Here is a 12,892-nt window from a genome sequence, read left to right on the forward strand (position 1 = left end):
AGAAGATGGGGGCACCTGGGTGGCTCAGTTGGTTAAGTGTCCGGCTCCTGATTTCGGCCTGGGGCACGATCTCACAGTCAGATGATTGAGGCCCGCATCGGGCTCTGCAATAGGCATGGAGCCTGCTTGAGAGTCCCTCTCTCCCCTTCCTTCTGCCTGGTCCGCACGCACGCGCATATGCACACGCTCTCTCTCCCCTCTCTAAAAAATAAGAAGGAAGATGAAACTAACTGGGATATATTGAAAAGGGTCTTGACTCTCTATAGGCAGATCATATTTTGTGGTGCAGATCTGCTCAGCCTGGTTCATACTCAGTGAATAATAGTTTTTCACTTGTCTTCACTGCCAATGAGAGGATGGCAAAATCTTACAGTGAACAGACTGAGAACATTTGGTCAGTTAAATGATAAGGCTGTGGCCAGCGCCCGTACGCTGTTCATTTAATTTTCCATATTCTGTAAAGAAAAGTAATATGCTATTTGTATCCACAAGCAACTGCTAAGAGGGATAACTTGATGGTAGAGGAGAATCCATGGACTGTCAGGGTTGGGAGAGAGCCAAGTGCATCTAGGTCAGTGATTCTTAAACATTGCTCTGCAAGTTCATGCTGGGCTGTCTGTGTGAAAATCACCTGGGGGCTTGTTAAAAATAGGTTTCCAGTCCTCTCTGAGAGATTCTGATTCAGCATGTTTGAGGTATGACCCAGGAATCTTTATTTTTAGAATATTCCCCAGATGATGCTGATGAATAGCCAGATTAGGGATCTAGTCTGATTTTCCCATTTTGCAGATGAGAAAATGAAGGCCCAGAGAGGTAGTGACTTTCTCAAAGTCACAGGGCAAGTTAGTGGCATAACTTAAGCTGGAATACAGTTCTTGATGTTTTCTGTTTATTTTAGTATAATGTATTTGTGGGAAATATTATATAAGAAATATTGTTACATGGACGTTGAAACAGCAGATGTTTACATTTAGAAATTTGGTCTGAGATGCTCCAAAATTCCAATCATGGAAGAGTATTTACCAACTTACTCATTACAAGATGGGAGACTAACTTTCTGTTAAGAAAAGGCTGATAACAAAAAATATATATGTATATTTTTTTATGCTGGAACAGAAAAATGGTACTAGTAGTGAGATCCTGGCTGGAGGTCAGTAACCCCACAGAGCAGAGAGTCTGTTTTCCTACTGGATCCCATTGTCACATTGGGAGCCTTTTGTAAATGAAGGTTACTGTATGGCATCCCACTCGCACTGTCATTTTGTCAAGTTCATTGGGCCATATTTGACTTTACCAATCCCTGTTTGTTTTTATGTCTTCTGTATATTATGTATGTAACATCACAGTCCTATCTAATCAGTCTTTATTTGTATCGTAGACAGGATTTAGAAGTCCCTAAGATGGTATTTTTCTTTTAATCCTCCTTTTTTTGGTATCCACTTTATAATCAGCTTACCAAGACACTAGTTTTGCATTATATCTTAAGAAGTTAGAAATCTTTGAGGTATCACTGATCAATTACTCCTTCTCCTTTCTGCACGCAATCATCAAGTCCTGTTATCCTATCCAAATACATCAAATCCACTTACTTGCCCCTCACTGTTCTTTTATTTTGAATTCCTACTTGTACATTACTTGGGTCTCTTAGTTATGATGGCATGTTCTTATTGTGGCCTATGCAGAGATCTTTTCTGCTCCCTTTCCAGGGGAAATAACTGTGTCTTACCCTCCTTTAAGTCGATTTCTGTCTCCCAAGTGCTGAACAGAGAATGGGTACCCATTCGATGTGTGTGATTGATTGATTTCTTTGTCTCAGTTGACCCTCAGAAAACTTAAACAAGGGCTAAGGATGACGGAAGGAGATAATACAAAGGTAGCAAGTTGACTTTAGGGCCGTGGGAATCAAGGTTGCAGCCCAGCTGTCAGCCAGTTCTAGAGTCCTAGGTCTGCAGGCTGAATCAAGTAGCATCATAGAAGATTCTCTAGTGTAGGTTCCAAAAGTTGCTTCTACTGGCTGTGGAATTTGGTTTTACTTTCTTTGGCTGTCTTTGTACCATAGGTACTTCTCCCTCCAAGCCACACATCCTCTTGGATTTGATGATGTTGTGCGATTAGAAATCGAATCCAATATCTGCAGGGAAGGTGGGCCACTCCCTAACTGTTTCACAACTCCATTACGTCAGGCCTGGACGACCATGGAGAAGGTAACCAAGAACTTCAAAAATATTAAAACCGCAAGAAGTTTTTACTGGTGAAACCCAGAAAACATAACACGGGAAAAACCAAATGTAACAGAACAGTGGAAAATGGAAACAGTGGAGCATAGTGATTAAGAGCAGAGGCTTTGACTCTGACTTGGTATGTATTCATCTTAACCTTTATAGGCTGAGTGACCTCAGGCAGTTACTGAAATTCTTTAATGCCGTTTTCCTCACCGGTAAAATGGAGACAGTATGGATACTTAAGGTTATTTTAAGGATTAAAATGAGGTAAGATGGATGCAGTTACTATTAATCTTACGCCTGACACATAGTAAGCATTAAAAAATGTTAGTGGCTATTAACATAGCCTGTTGTTATCACGTTTTCAAAAATGATTCGAGAGCAATATTGGGTGAAGTTAGCCTAGGGGTGTTCCAGATATTTCATCAATATCTGTCAACAGGGCTAGAGTGCTAGTTTTGTGTATCATAACTTCTGGGGTATCACTGATAGCTTATTAATAATAAGGTGTTGGAATTTGTGAATGATTTATTCTTCTAATGAACTAGAGCAGATTTTGCCAGGAATTGCACAGAGCCCAGGATAAGCCCATGAGGTTCTGTTGCTTATGTATGTCATGTGTATCTAGGTGGGAAGGGGTTAAGTAAGCACTGTTAAATAATACTACACATAAAAACTGAATTTCAGGAACATGGAAGAGTTACATATAAAATTCAAATCATTAAAATCTAGTGCTAAACTGAGTAGAGTATCAGCTATGGCCCAGGGATAGTTTTTTTTAATTAAACTAAATGAAATTAAAGTTAAAATCTTACTGATCTTAAAGGAAAAGTTCCAAATCTGTATCATGTGAAGAGTGCAAGCTTTCTGGCTAAAAAAGAAAATTAAAATACACAGAAAAACAGAACATAAAAATATTTCTTATAAAATGTATATATGTGAAAGAACTTACACTAATTTTAAGAATACTATCCAGTAGATAAATGAGAAAAAGACCTAGATGGTTTGTTCATCAGTACTTTGAGAATTTCTGTGCTAGGTATTGGTGTTTCAGGGGTAAACGAAGAAATGTGGTTTCTGCCCTCTTGGATCTCTGTCTATAAAGAAGGCACAAGTTAAAAACATGTTAAGTGCCACCGTCATGGGCTAAGTGCTATGAAGGAAAAGTTGGTGATAGGAAATGCCAGTAATAAGCATGGGAGCTTATTCAGCATCATTAATAATTTTTAAATGCAAAGAAAAACATCCATCATTAGGCAGTTATTTAACAATGATTTGGAAAAACACAATCCAGTGTTGGAAAGCCGGTCTCAAAACAGACACCTTGATACATCGCCAATGATACAAATTAGCAACATCCTTCTGAAGAGTAAATTGGCCATATATATCAAAGCTAGAATGTTCATGCTGTTTAACTCAATAATCACACAGCTGGTAATTTATCTTAAGGAAATCAGTTCAAAAGTAAATTATCAATACATACACCTGGACTTTAATATTTATAGCAAACCAGAAAAATGTAGTGTCAGGTTATATTCACTCCCTGCATGTTTTCTGGTCACTAAGAAGTCTAAGTATCAAGTCTATGTAATAGTTTTATGGCAAGTGTTTTTTAGGGAAAAAAAACCTACAAATTGTACTCTTTTATTTTATTTTTGGGACAGAGAGAGACAGAGCATGAACGGGGGAGGGGCAGAGAGAGAGGGAGACACAGAATCAGAAACAGACTCCAGGCTCTGAGCCATCAGCCCAGAGCCTGACGCGGGGCTCTAACTCACAGACCGCGAGATCGTGACCTGGCTGAAGTCGGACGCTTAACTGACTGCGCCACCCAGGCACCCCTACAAATAGTAGTCTTAATTGCAGTCACAATGTAAACTGTGTATGAAGGGATAATACTTGGTAGTGTGACAAAATCATTTGTACCACCTGGTAGAACTGTGGGTAAAATTTTGTTTGCAAATAAAATTTTAGTCATATTTGACTTCAACTTTAAAATAATGCTTGTCCTCTTTTTCAGGTCTTTTTGCCTGGCTTTTTATCCAGCAATCTTTATTATAAATATTTGAATGATCTCATCCATTCGGTTCGAGGCGATGAATTCCTGGGAGGGAACGTTTCACTGGCTGCTCATGGCTCTGTCGGCCCTCCTGATGACTCTCACTCAGGCGGTTCCGATGGCTCAGCTTCTCAGGTATTGACCAGTTTGCCTCTGCCCTTAGGAAGAAAAGTGTACAAATCCTTTCCTTCAAATACCAGTAACAGATTCTGTGTGTAAGTTTTAGTTGCAGAAGAAACGAAAGAGAAAATAAAATGAGCCTACTTACTATATGTTCTAATCAGAGTATCTGTGGTGATTAACAGTATATTATATTGTAAGGTATTGTCCTCTTTCGTTCAGGCCATTGTTCCGCTTGACACTCCAGCTGGTGCTCTCCGTAATCAAATAATATGCATTTAGAGCCTCTGAAGAGCTATTTAGTGTAATTACTTGGGAAATTTTAGTAACTACACTGGGGATGCTTTTTTTTATAGAATAATTGAGTGAACGCCTAGATTTGTTAATACTGTATTTCACTGAAGAGCTTTTGGTTTTATTTTATTTTAAATTCTAGTGCCATTGCACATTTCCTCAACCCTTTTTTTTTTTTTTTTTTTTTTTTTGGAGTACTTTCATGTATCAGACTTCTCGGATTCTCTCCAAAATCACATTAAATGGGTTGTCCCCAAGAGAAGAGATCTAGGGAAGTGCTAAAAAGTTAACTGATTTTTTTTCAAGTCACACAGTAAGTGTAGAGCCAAAACATATTCCCTGTCTAGTGTTCTTTGCCGTAATGTAGCATAATCGTTTTCTCATTACACTGTTGACACATAAATAAATAACACTTCAGATTTTTTGACACAGGGCCCTGGATAATTTTCTTAATTTATAAGAAGTACTATTTATTACCATTAACAAAGCTCTCCCCAGTACCTTTTCCTCCTGTTTAGGTTACCTGCTGAATGTGGTCGCCATTTTGTTTTTTGATACAGGCTAGAGTGTTTTGTTTTTATTTAGGCACTTACAGGGTCTAAGTGCTGACCATAAAATATAGTTTTACATTATTGGTTGAAGTATAATATATGTACAGAAAACTCCTATAACTATATAGCTTAAAGAATTTTCATAAACAGACCTAACGCATGTATCCCAGTATCCAGATCAAGAAACATAACATTACCAGTATGTCATAAACTCTCTTGTGCCCCCCTCTAGTCACTATCCTCCCTGCCAGGTAGCTACTATCCTGATTTTGATGGTGTGGGTTAGTGTTACCTGTTCAGTTACATAATTGAAATCATTCCTTATATATTCTTTCTTTCTTTTCCTTTATTTCTTGCATACAGCTTTATTGAAATGGAATGCACAAATCATACAGTTCATTCATTTATGTTACATAATACAGTGGTGTTTAGTATATTCATAGAGTTGCTCAACTGTCACCACGGCCAATTTAAAAGTTTTTCACCTAAGAAAAAAACAGTGTGTCCTTTACTACCCTCCAGATCCTCCACTCCTCCAGCCCTAGGCTACTCCTAATCTAATCTACTTTCTATCTCTGTAGATTTGCCTGTTCTGGTCATTGGAGCCATATGATAGTGGTCTTTTGTGACTGGCTTCCTTCACTTAGCATGATGTTTTCAAGGTTCATCCATGTTTCGGGTGTATCAGAACTAGTCCTCTTTTATGAACAAATAACATCCCCTTTTACACACATACCACATTTTGTTTATCCATCAGTTGACGGACATTGGGGTTGTTTCTCTCTTTTGGCTGTTAGGAATAATGCTGTTGTACAAGTTTTTGTGTGGATATAGGTTTTCATTTCTCTTGTGTATATACCTAGAAGTAGAATTGTTAGATCAAATAATCGTTCTATTTAACTGTCTTAATTACCATTGCTTGGGTAACAAGTTTTAAAATCAGGAACTGAGAGTCTTCCAACTTAGTTCTTCTTTTTCAAGATTGTTTTGACTTCTCAAGGTCCCTTGAGTTTTCAAATGCATTTAAGGATCAGTTTGTCAACTTCTATGAAGAAGCCAGCCAGGACTCCGATAGAGACTGTATTGACTCCATAGATCAATTTGGGACATACTGCCGTCTTAACAATACTTAATATTGTAATCCATGTACACAGGATGCCTTTCATTTATTCACATCTTTTATAATTTCTTCCAATAACATTTTGTAGTTTTCAAGTATCCATTTGGTATTTCTTAAGTTTATTCTAAATATTTTATTCTTTTTGATACTATTATAAATGGAATTTTTTTCTCATATTCACATTTTCATTGTAAGTATATAGAAGTATAATTTTTTTTTTGATAATTTTTTTTTAATGTTTGTTTATTTTTGAGAGAGAGACAGACAGACAGACAGACAGTGCATGAACGGGGGAGGGTCCGTGAGAGGGAGACACAGAATCTGAAACAGGCTCCAGGCTCTGAGCTGTCAGCACAGAGCCCGACGTGGGGCTCGAACTCACGGACTGCGAGATCATGACCTGAGCCGAAGTCGGCCGCTCAAATGACTGAGCCACCCAGGCGTCCCGAAGTATAATTTTTTTAATTGAGATAAAATTCACTTGACATAAAATTAACTATCATAAAGTGTATAATTCAGTGACATTTAGTATAATCACTGTGTTGTACAACCATTACTACTGTCTGGTTCCAGACTTTTCATCACCCCAAATGGAAACCTAGCTAATGAAACATAAAGCTGTCACTTCCCATGTCCACCTGTGTTTTCTTCTAAGAGTTTAGGCCTTGGATCCATTTTTAGTTAGGTTTGCATGTTGTGTGAGGTAAGGTCCAACTTTATTTTTTTGTATGTGGGTATCTGGTCCCAGGACCATTTATTGAGAAAACTATTCTTTTACCATTGAAGGATCTTGGCATCTTTGTCAAAAATCACTTGACCTTAGGGGCGCCTGGGTGGCTCAGTTGGTTGAGTGTCTGACTCTTGGTTTCGGCTCAGGTTATGATCTCACAGTTCATGGGTTCAAGCCCAGCATCGCTCCTGTCAGTGCAGAGCCTGCTTGGGATTCTCTGTCTCCCTCTCTCTCTTTGCTACTCCCCCACTCAATCGCTCGCACGCGCTCTCTCGCTCTCTCTCTCAAAATAAATAAACTTAAATTTATTTATTTATTTTTTAAATCATTTGACCTTAGATACATGGGTTTATTTCTGGACTCTCAGTTCTACTTCATTGATCTACATGTCTTTTCTTACGCCAATACTAATATTGTTTTAATTATTACAGCTTAATAAGTTTCGAAATCAGAAGCTGTGAGTCCTCCAACTCATTCCATTCATAAGATTATTTTGGCTATTCTGGGTCCCTTGCAATTCCATATGAATTTTAGGATCAGGTTTACATTGAATCTGTAGATTGCTTTGGGATGTATTGCCATTTAAGTCTTCCAGTCCATGCACATGGGACGTCATCCCATTTATTTAAGCCTTTAATTTCTTTCATTGATGTTTTGTAGTTTTCAGTGTACAAGTCTTAATACCTCCTTGAGTTATTTTATTCCTGAATATTTTGTTCTTTTTGATGCTATTATAAATAGTTACTTTCTCCATTTCTTTTTCTTTACTGGTAATGCATAGAAATATAACTTTTTTGTGTGTTGATCTTGTACCTCAACTTTACTAAATTCATTTGTTAACTCTAATAGTTTTCTTGTGGATTCTTTAGGATTTTTTTTTTTATATAAGATCATGTCACCTGCTAGTAGAAATAGTTTTCTCTCTTCTATCCTCTTTGAATGCCTTTTATTTGCTTATCTTGCCTGATTGCTCTAGCTAAAACTTCCAGTACAGTGCTGAACAGAAGTGGTGAAAGTTGGCATCCTTGTCTTATTCCTGACCTCACGAGGAAAGCTTTCAGTTTTTTAATCTTTTAATATGATGTTAGGTATGGATTTTTCATAAATGCTTTTTATTAAGTTGAGGAAATTTCCCGGTATTCCTAATTGTTGAATTTTTTTTTTTTTATATATCATGAAAGGTATTGGATTCTGTCAAATGTTCTCTCTGTATCAATGGAAGTGGTCATGTGGGTTTTGGTTTTTACTCTGTTGATATGGTGTACTACACTAATTGATTATCAGACGTTAAACCAACCTTGCATACCTGGGATAACTCACTTGGTGGTGGTATGTAATTATTTTTACAAGTTTGCTAGTATATTGTTAGGGTTTTGCATCAATTCTTACACTGATCTGTAGTTTTCTTTTCTTGTGATGTCCAGTTTTGGTAACTGAGTTAACAGTAGCCTCAAGGAAGTATTCTGTCTTCTTTATTTGGGTGCCTCTTTCTTTTTAATTATTTACCCCTTCTTAGCACATAAAGAGAACCCCATGTACTGTGGAGTGTGTTCTGTAAGCATCTGTTCCTATACCTTAACCATGGATATTAACCTATACGTGAGTCATGGGTATTAACCTGTACCTTAGTCACAGATTTTAAACACGTTCCTGCCTTTCGTTACTTTAAACAATGCTACAGTGAATAATAATCTTGCATATTAGTCATTTTGTTAAGCTGAGTCTGTCTGTAATTGAATTTTTAGAAGTAGAATAACTGAGAAAACACGTGGCTCTGGTATTTTATAGAAATAACAATTCTGACTTGCTTTTTCGTGGGATGAGGAGTGGGAGATAACATGCTGGAGGAGAACTTACTACACTCTTCTAGCTGGTCATTTTAGAAAGTTTTCTTCAGCTTCTCTTGGCCTCACTGAAGATCAAAAGTATGCGTGTTTATTTTGTAAAAAGTTAGCTAAGCTATATATACCTGGATGGATGGGTGTCTTGCACCCTTGGGAACACAATGCCTGTAAAGACAGCACATTTGTCAGATCACCAGGAAAACAAACAGATTTGGCATTAAAAGCTTGGGTCGTACACTTTAATATTGTGCTTCCTCCTGCAGTTATATTTCGAGGTTACATTTCAGAATCATTACTGTTTCGCATCTCAGTCATGATGGGGTTGAGTGAAAATTATGTGTATTTCAATTACTGAAGATTTTGTACAAATCTTTCCTATCTCAAACCCAGGATTGTTCGATTCCCAAATAATATACTGCTGATTTTACAATTTCTGTTGTAGTCCAGTATGAAAAAAGCCAGTGTTAAAATTCTGAAAAATTTTGATGAAGCGATCATTGTGGATGCTGCCAGTTTGGATCCAGAATCTTTGTATCAGCGGACATATGCAGGGTAAGCTTGACTGAGTGTCTAAAATGTTTACAAGTTTATGGAGTTTTGTCTCTTTTATTTTTCAATTTAAAATTTAAAAATTTGGGGGGTACCGGGTGGCTCAGTCGGTTAAACGTCTGACACGGGCTCAGGTCATGATCTCGCAGTTCATGAGTTCAAGCCCCACATCAGGTTTTGTGCTGACAGCTCAGAGCCTGGAGCCTGCTTCGGATTCTGTGTCTCCCTCTCTCTCTGTCCCTCCCCTACTCATGTTCTATCTCTCTTTGTCTCAAAAATAAATAAACATTAAAAACAATTAAGATTTAAAAATTGTTTCTCATCTATTATATAGCCAGCACTTACTTATATAGAGTATGCAGTAGACCATGGTTAAGAGTGAAGGCTCAGGAGTGACTTCCTGGGTTTTTATCTTGGCTCAGCCACTTATTGGAAAACTACTTAACCTCTTGGTGTCTCAGTTTTTTCATTTCTAAATTGAGATTAATATTACTGCTTCATTGGGTTGTTCAGGGGATTAAATGAGGTAATACACAAAAAGCATTTAAAACCTTGCCTAATATCTAGTAAACACTCCATAAATGTCATTACCGTCATCATTCCACCATGCTGTACAAGGTTGATGAGTATCATGTTTATCTGACAGGTTTTAGGCTGTATCTCTTCCGTGTTTCATTTGGTCTGTATGTTAGCTATTTCAAAGTCTGTCTTAAAAGCAAAAGTAAAGTACAGTGACTAATACTGTGTAACTAATACTTGAAAATGGAATAAAATTATTTCTTTGTATTTAATTAAGAATTGGATGTTTAATTTATCCTGTAACAAAAAGACATCAATTCCTAGCATGTACCACTTGCTGACCTTTACCACAGATCAGATCACAAAATCACTTCCTCCTCTCTAAAGATGGCTTGATTAACCTATAAACCTGTGTAGTCTTGATTACCCTACTCAGACCCAACCCCAGTCCCGGCAATGCCATAAAAAGGGATTTCAACATGTTTAATTGAGTTTATCAGAAAGTAACAGTGATATTTGGGAGACCAGGGAGTCGTGGGATGTACTTTGAAGTAAATTAAAGCTATGGGACCACATTGTCTTCAGAAAGCATGCTTTAGCTGCGTCAATATGGTGATCTTTATCTCTTCTTTTAGGAAATGGTGGACAATAAGCCTAAATGATTTAATTCCCAAAGATTATATTTATTCTTAAGGAATCGTTGTTAGTTCATTTACTTAAAACCTGACTTAAAGCAGTCTGTCAATTGCAAGATGTTTTACTTCTGTAGTTTTTTGCTGTGTGTGTAAAATAAATGTATTTTAACAGATAATATATAAAATGGGTCAGAAATAGAGAAATAATGACTTTTCTTCATCTTTAAAAAATTTTTTTTTAGTTTTTAAAAACATTTATTTTTGAGAGAGAGAGAGACACACACACACAGAGGATGAATGGGGGAGGGTCAGAGAGAGAGGGAGACACAGAATCCAAAGCAGGCCCCAGGCTCTGCACAGAGCCCAACACAGGGCTCAAACTCATGAACCATGAGATCATGACCTGAGCCGAAGTTGGACGCTTAACTGACTGAGCCACCCAGGCGCCCCCCAACTTTTCTTCATCTTTAAAGATAGTTTTCAGTGTTGTTTTTTAGTCTTATGGTTTTGGCATCTTCCTGAAGTGTTTCTCAAGGCAGACATATTTCTGTCTGTTGGTGTATTGCAAGCACATGTGAAGTGACAACTTACTGGGAAGGATAACCCTAAAATAAGACCCACCATGGCCCGAGTGAAATAATACATGGGCGTCACAGTTTCTTTTTCTTCTTTTAATTACAGATACATTAATCTCCTATAAAAATTAAATGTGTAGATAAGGCTGATGTCCCCTTTGATCACAAACCAGAGCTTATTCTCTCCCCTTCCTATTCAGGATAATCACTGTGACATTATAGTATGTATTTTTGCTTGCTTATTTTTATGTAATCGATATTACACTGTATTTGGTACCTTGTGCTTTCAGTCCAGTGAGTTTTGGAGACTTTTCTATAGTAGTATGTACAGATTTACCTCATTTTGACTATTTGTAGTGTTCCATATAAAATCTTAATTATAGCTCATAACTGTGGCCACTGTTTGGCCCTTTGGGTATTGATGAATATTCAAATTGTTTGCAATTTTTCACTGTTACGCACAGAATGGCAAATAATTACTTTTATATACTTCCTTGTACCAAGAGGCAGATTTTAAATTTTAATAGATCTTAACCAGTTTACCTTTATTTTCTTTATTTTATTGAGAGAGAGAGGGCATGAGTGAGCAAGGGGCACACAGAGAGAGAGAGAGAGAGAGAGAGAGAGAGAGAGAGAGAGTCCCTCAGAGAGAAGGAGAGAGAGAGAGAAGCATTGCTCACCCAAAATGGGGCTCGAGCTCACAAACCATGGGGTCATGACCTGAGCTGAAGTCAGATGCTTGATGACTGAGCCACCCAGGCGCCCGTTAACCAGCTTCCCTTTAAGAGTAGCTATATGTTTTGCATTCTTACCCCCCGTTAAGGAAGATACTCATTTCCCCCATATCTTTATTGACACTAAATAACATCAGATGTTTGATTTTTTACCAATCTGGATTATTGCCCCTGAGATTAAGTTGCTTTTGGCATGTTTGTTGGTCGTTCAGGTTTCTCTTCCTGTGAAGTGACTGTTCGTCTCCTTTTTACATTTTTCTGTCTTTCTTAGTTACTTGTTGGAATTCTTTATGTTTTTGAATATTCATTATTGATTAGTAATCTGTTAAATAAGGTCTTTCACTGTGTTCTTTGCCTTTCAAGTTTGCTTGATATTATTGTAGCTTTATAGCATATATAATGACTATATGTAATATATAATGACTCTAGCTCTATAGACTCTAGCTCTGTAATACACATTTTGATCTAAGACAGGTTCCTACCTTTTTATCTCCTTTACAAAATTATCTTGGCTATTTTTATGCCTTTTGTCTTCCATGTGAATTTTAGAATTGTGAGCTACCTGTTCACCCATCATGTTTCATAAACCTTTCTGGGATTTTGAATGGAATTGCATTGAATTAAAGATTATTTTGCTTTCTTTAGGGGACGGTTCTATTTAAAATAAGCCTTGCTTAAAAAAATAAAAATAAAATAAAATAAAATAATAAACCTTGCTTTGAATAACATGACACAGTATTTTTAGCTTCCTACATTTAAATGAGATGCTTAAGAGTGGAATTTTTCTTTCCTTAATTTGGTATTGATCATTAGAAATCATATTTTTCTTTTTGTACTTATTTAGGAAGATGACATTTGGAAGAGTAAGTGACTTGGGGCAATTCATCCGAGAATCTGAGCCTGAGCCTGATGTAAAGAAATCAAAAGGTTTGTGGTGTTT

At 37.1% G+C, this 12,892-nt stretch overlaps 1 protein-coding gene across 3 annotated transcripts in view; it reads left to right on the plus strand.

Moving 5' to 3' along the window:
* The window catches only part of AKAP10 (A-kinase anchoring protein 10), an 83,375-nt gene that overhangs the window by 49,673 nt on the left and 20,810 nt on the right, over positions 1–12,892 (plus strand). For all 3 annotated transcript variants that reach the window (XR_007146813.1, XR_007146814.1, XM_047832580.1), the window contains exons 9-12: positions 2,060–2,204; positions 4,243–4,416; positions 9,383–9,492; positions 12,797–12,879. Coding sequence is in view for 1 of the 3 variants with exons in the window: in XM_047832580.1 (XP_047688536.1) it covers positions 2,060–2,204; positions 4,243–4,416; positions 9,383–9,492; positions 12,797–12,879 (512 nt within the window). In the remaining 2 variants the exon portion in view is untranslated. The remainder of the gene's footprint in view (positions 1–2,059; positions 2,205–4,242; positions 4,417–9,382; positions 9,493–12,796; positions 12,880–12,892) is intronic.

This window comes from Prionailurus viverrinus, chromosome E1 (genome assembly GCF_022837055.1).
Source record: "Prionailurus viverrinus isolate Anna chromosome E1, UM_Priviv_1.0, whole genome shotgun sequence".
Classification (NCBI taxonomy): Eukaryota; Metazoa; Chordata; class Mammalia; order Carnivora; family Felidae; genus Prionailurus; species Prionailurus viverrinus.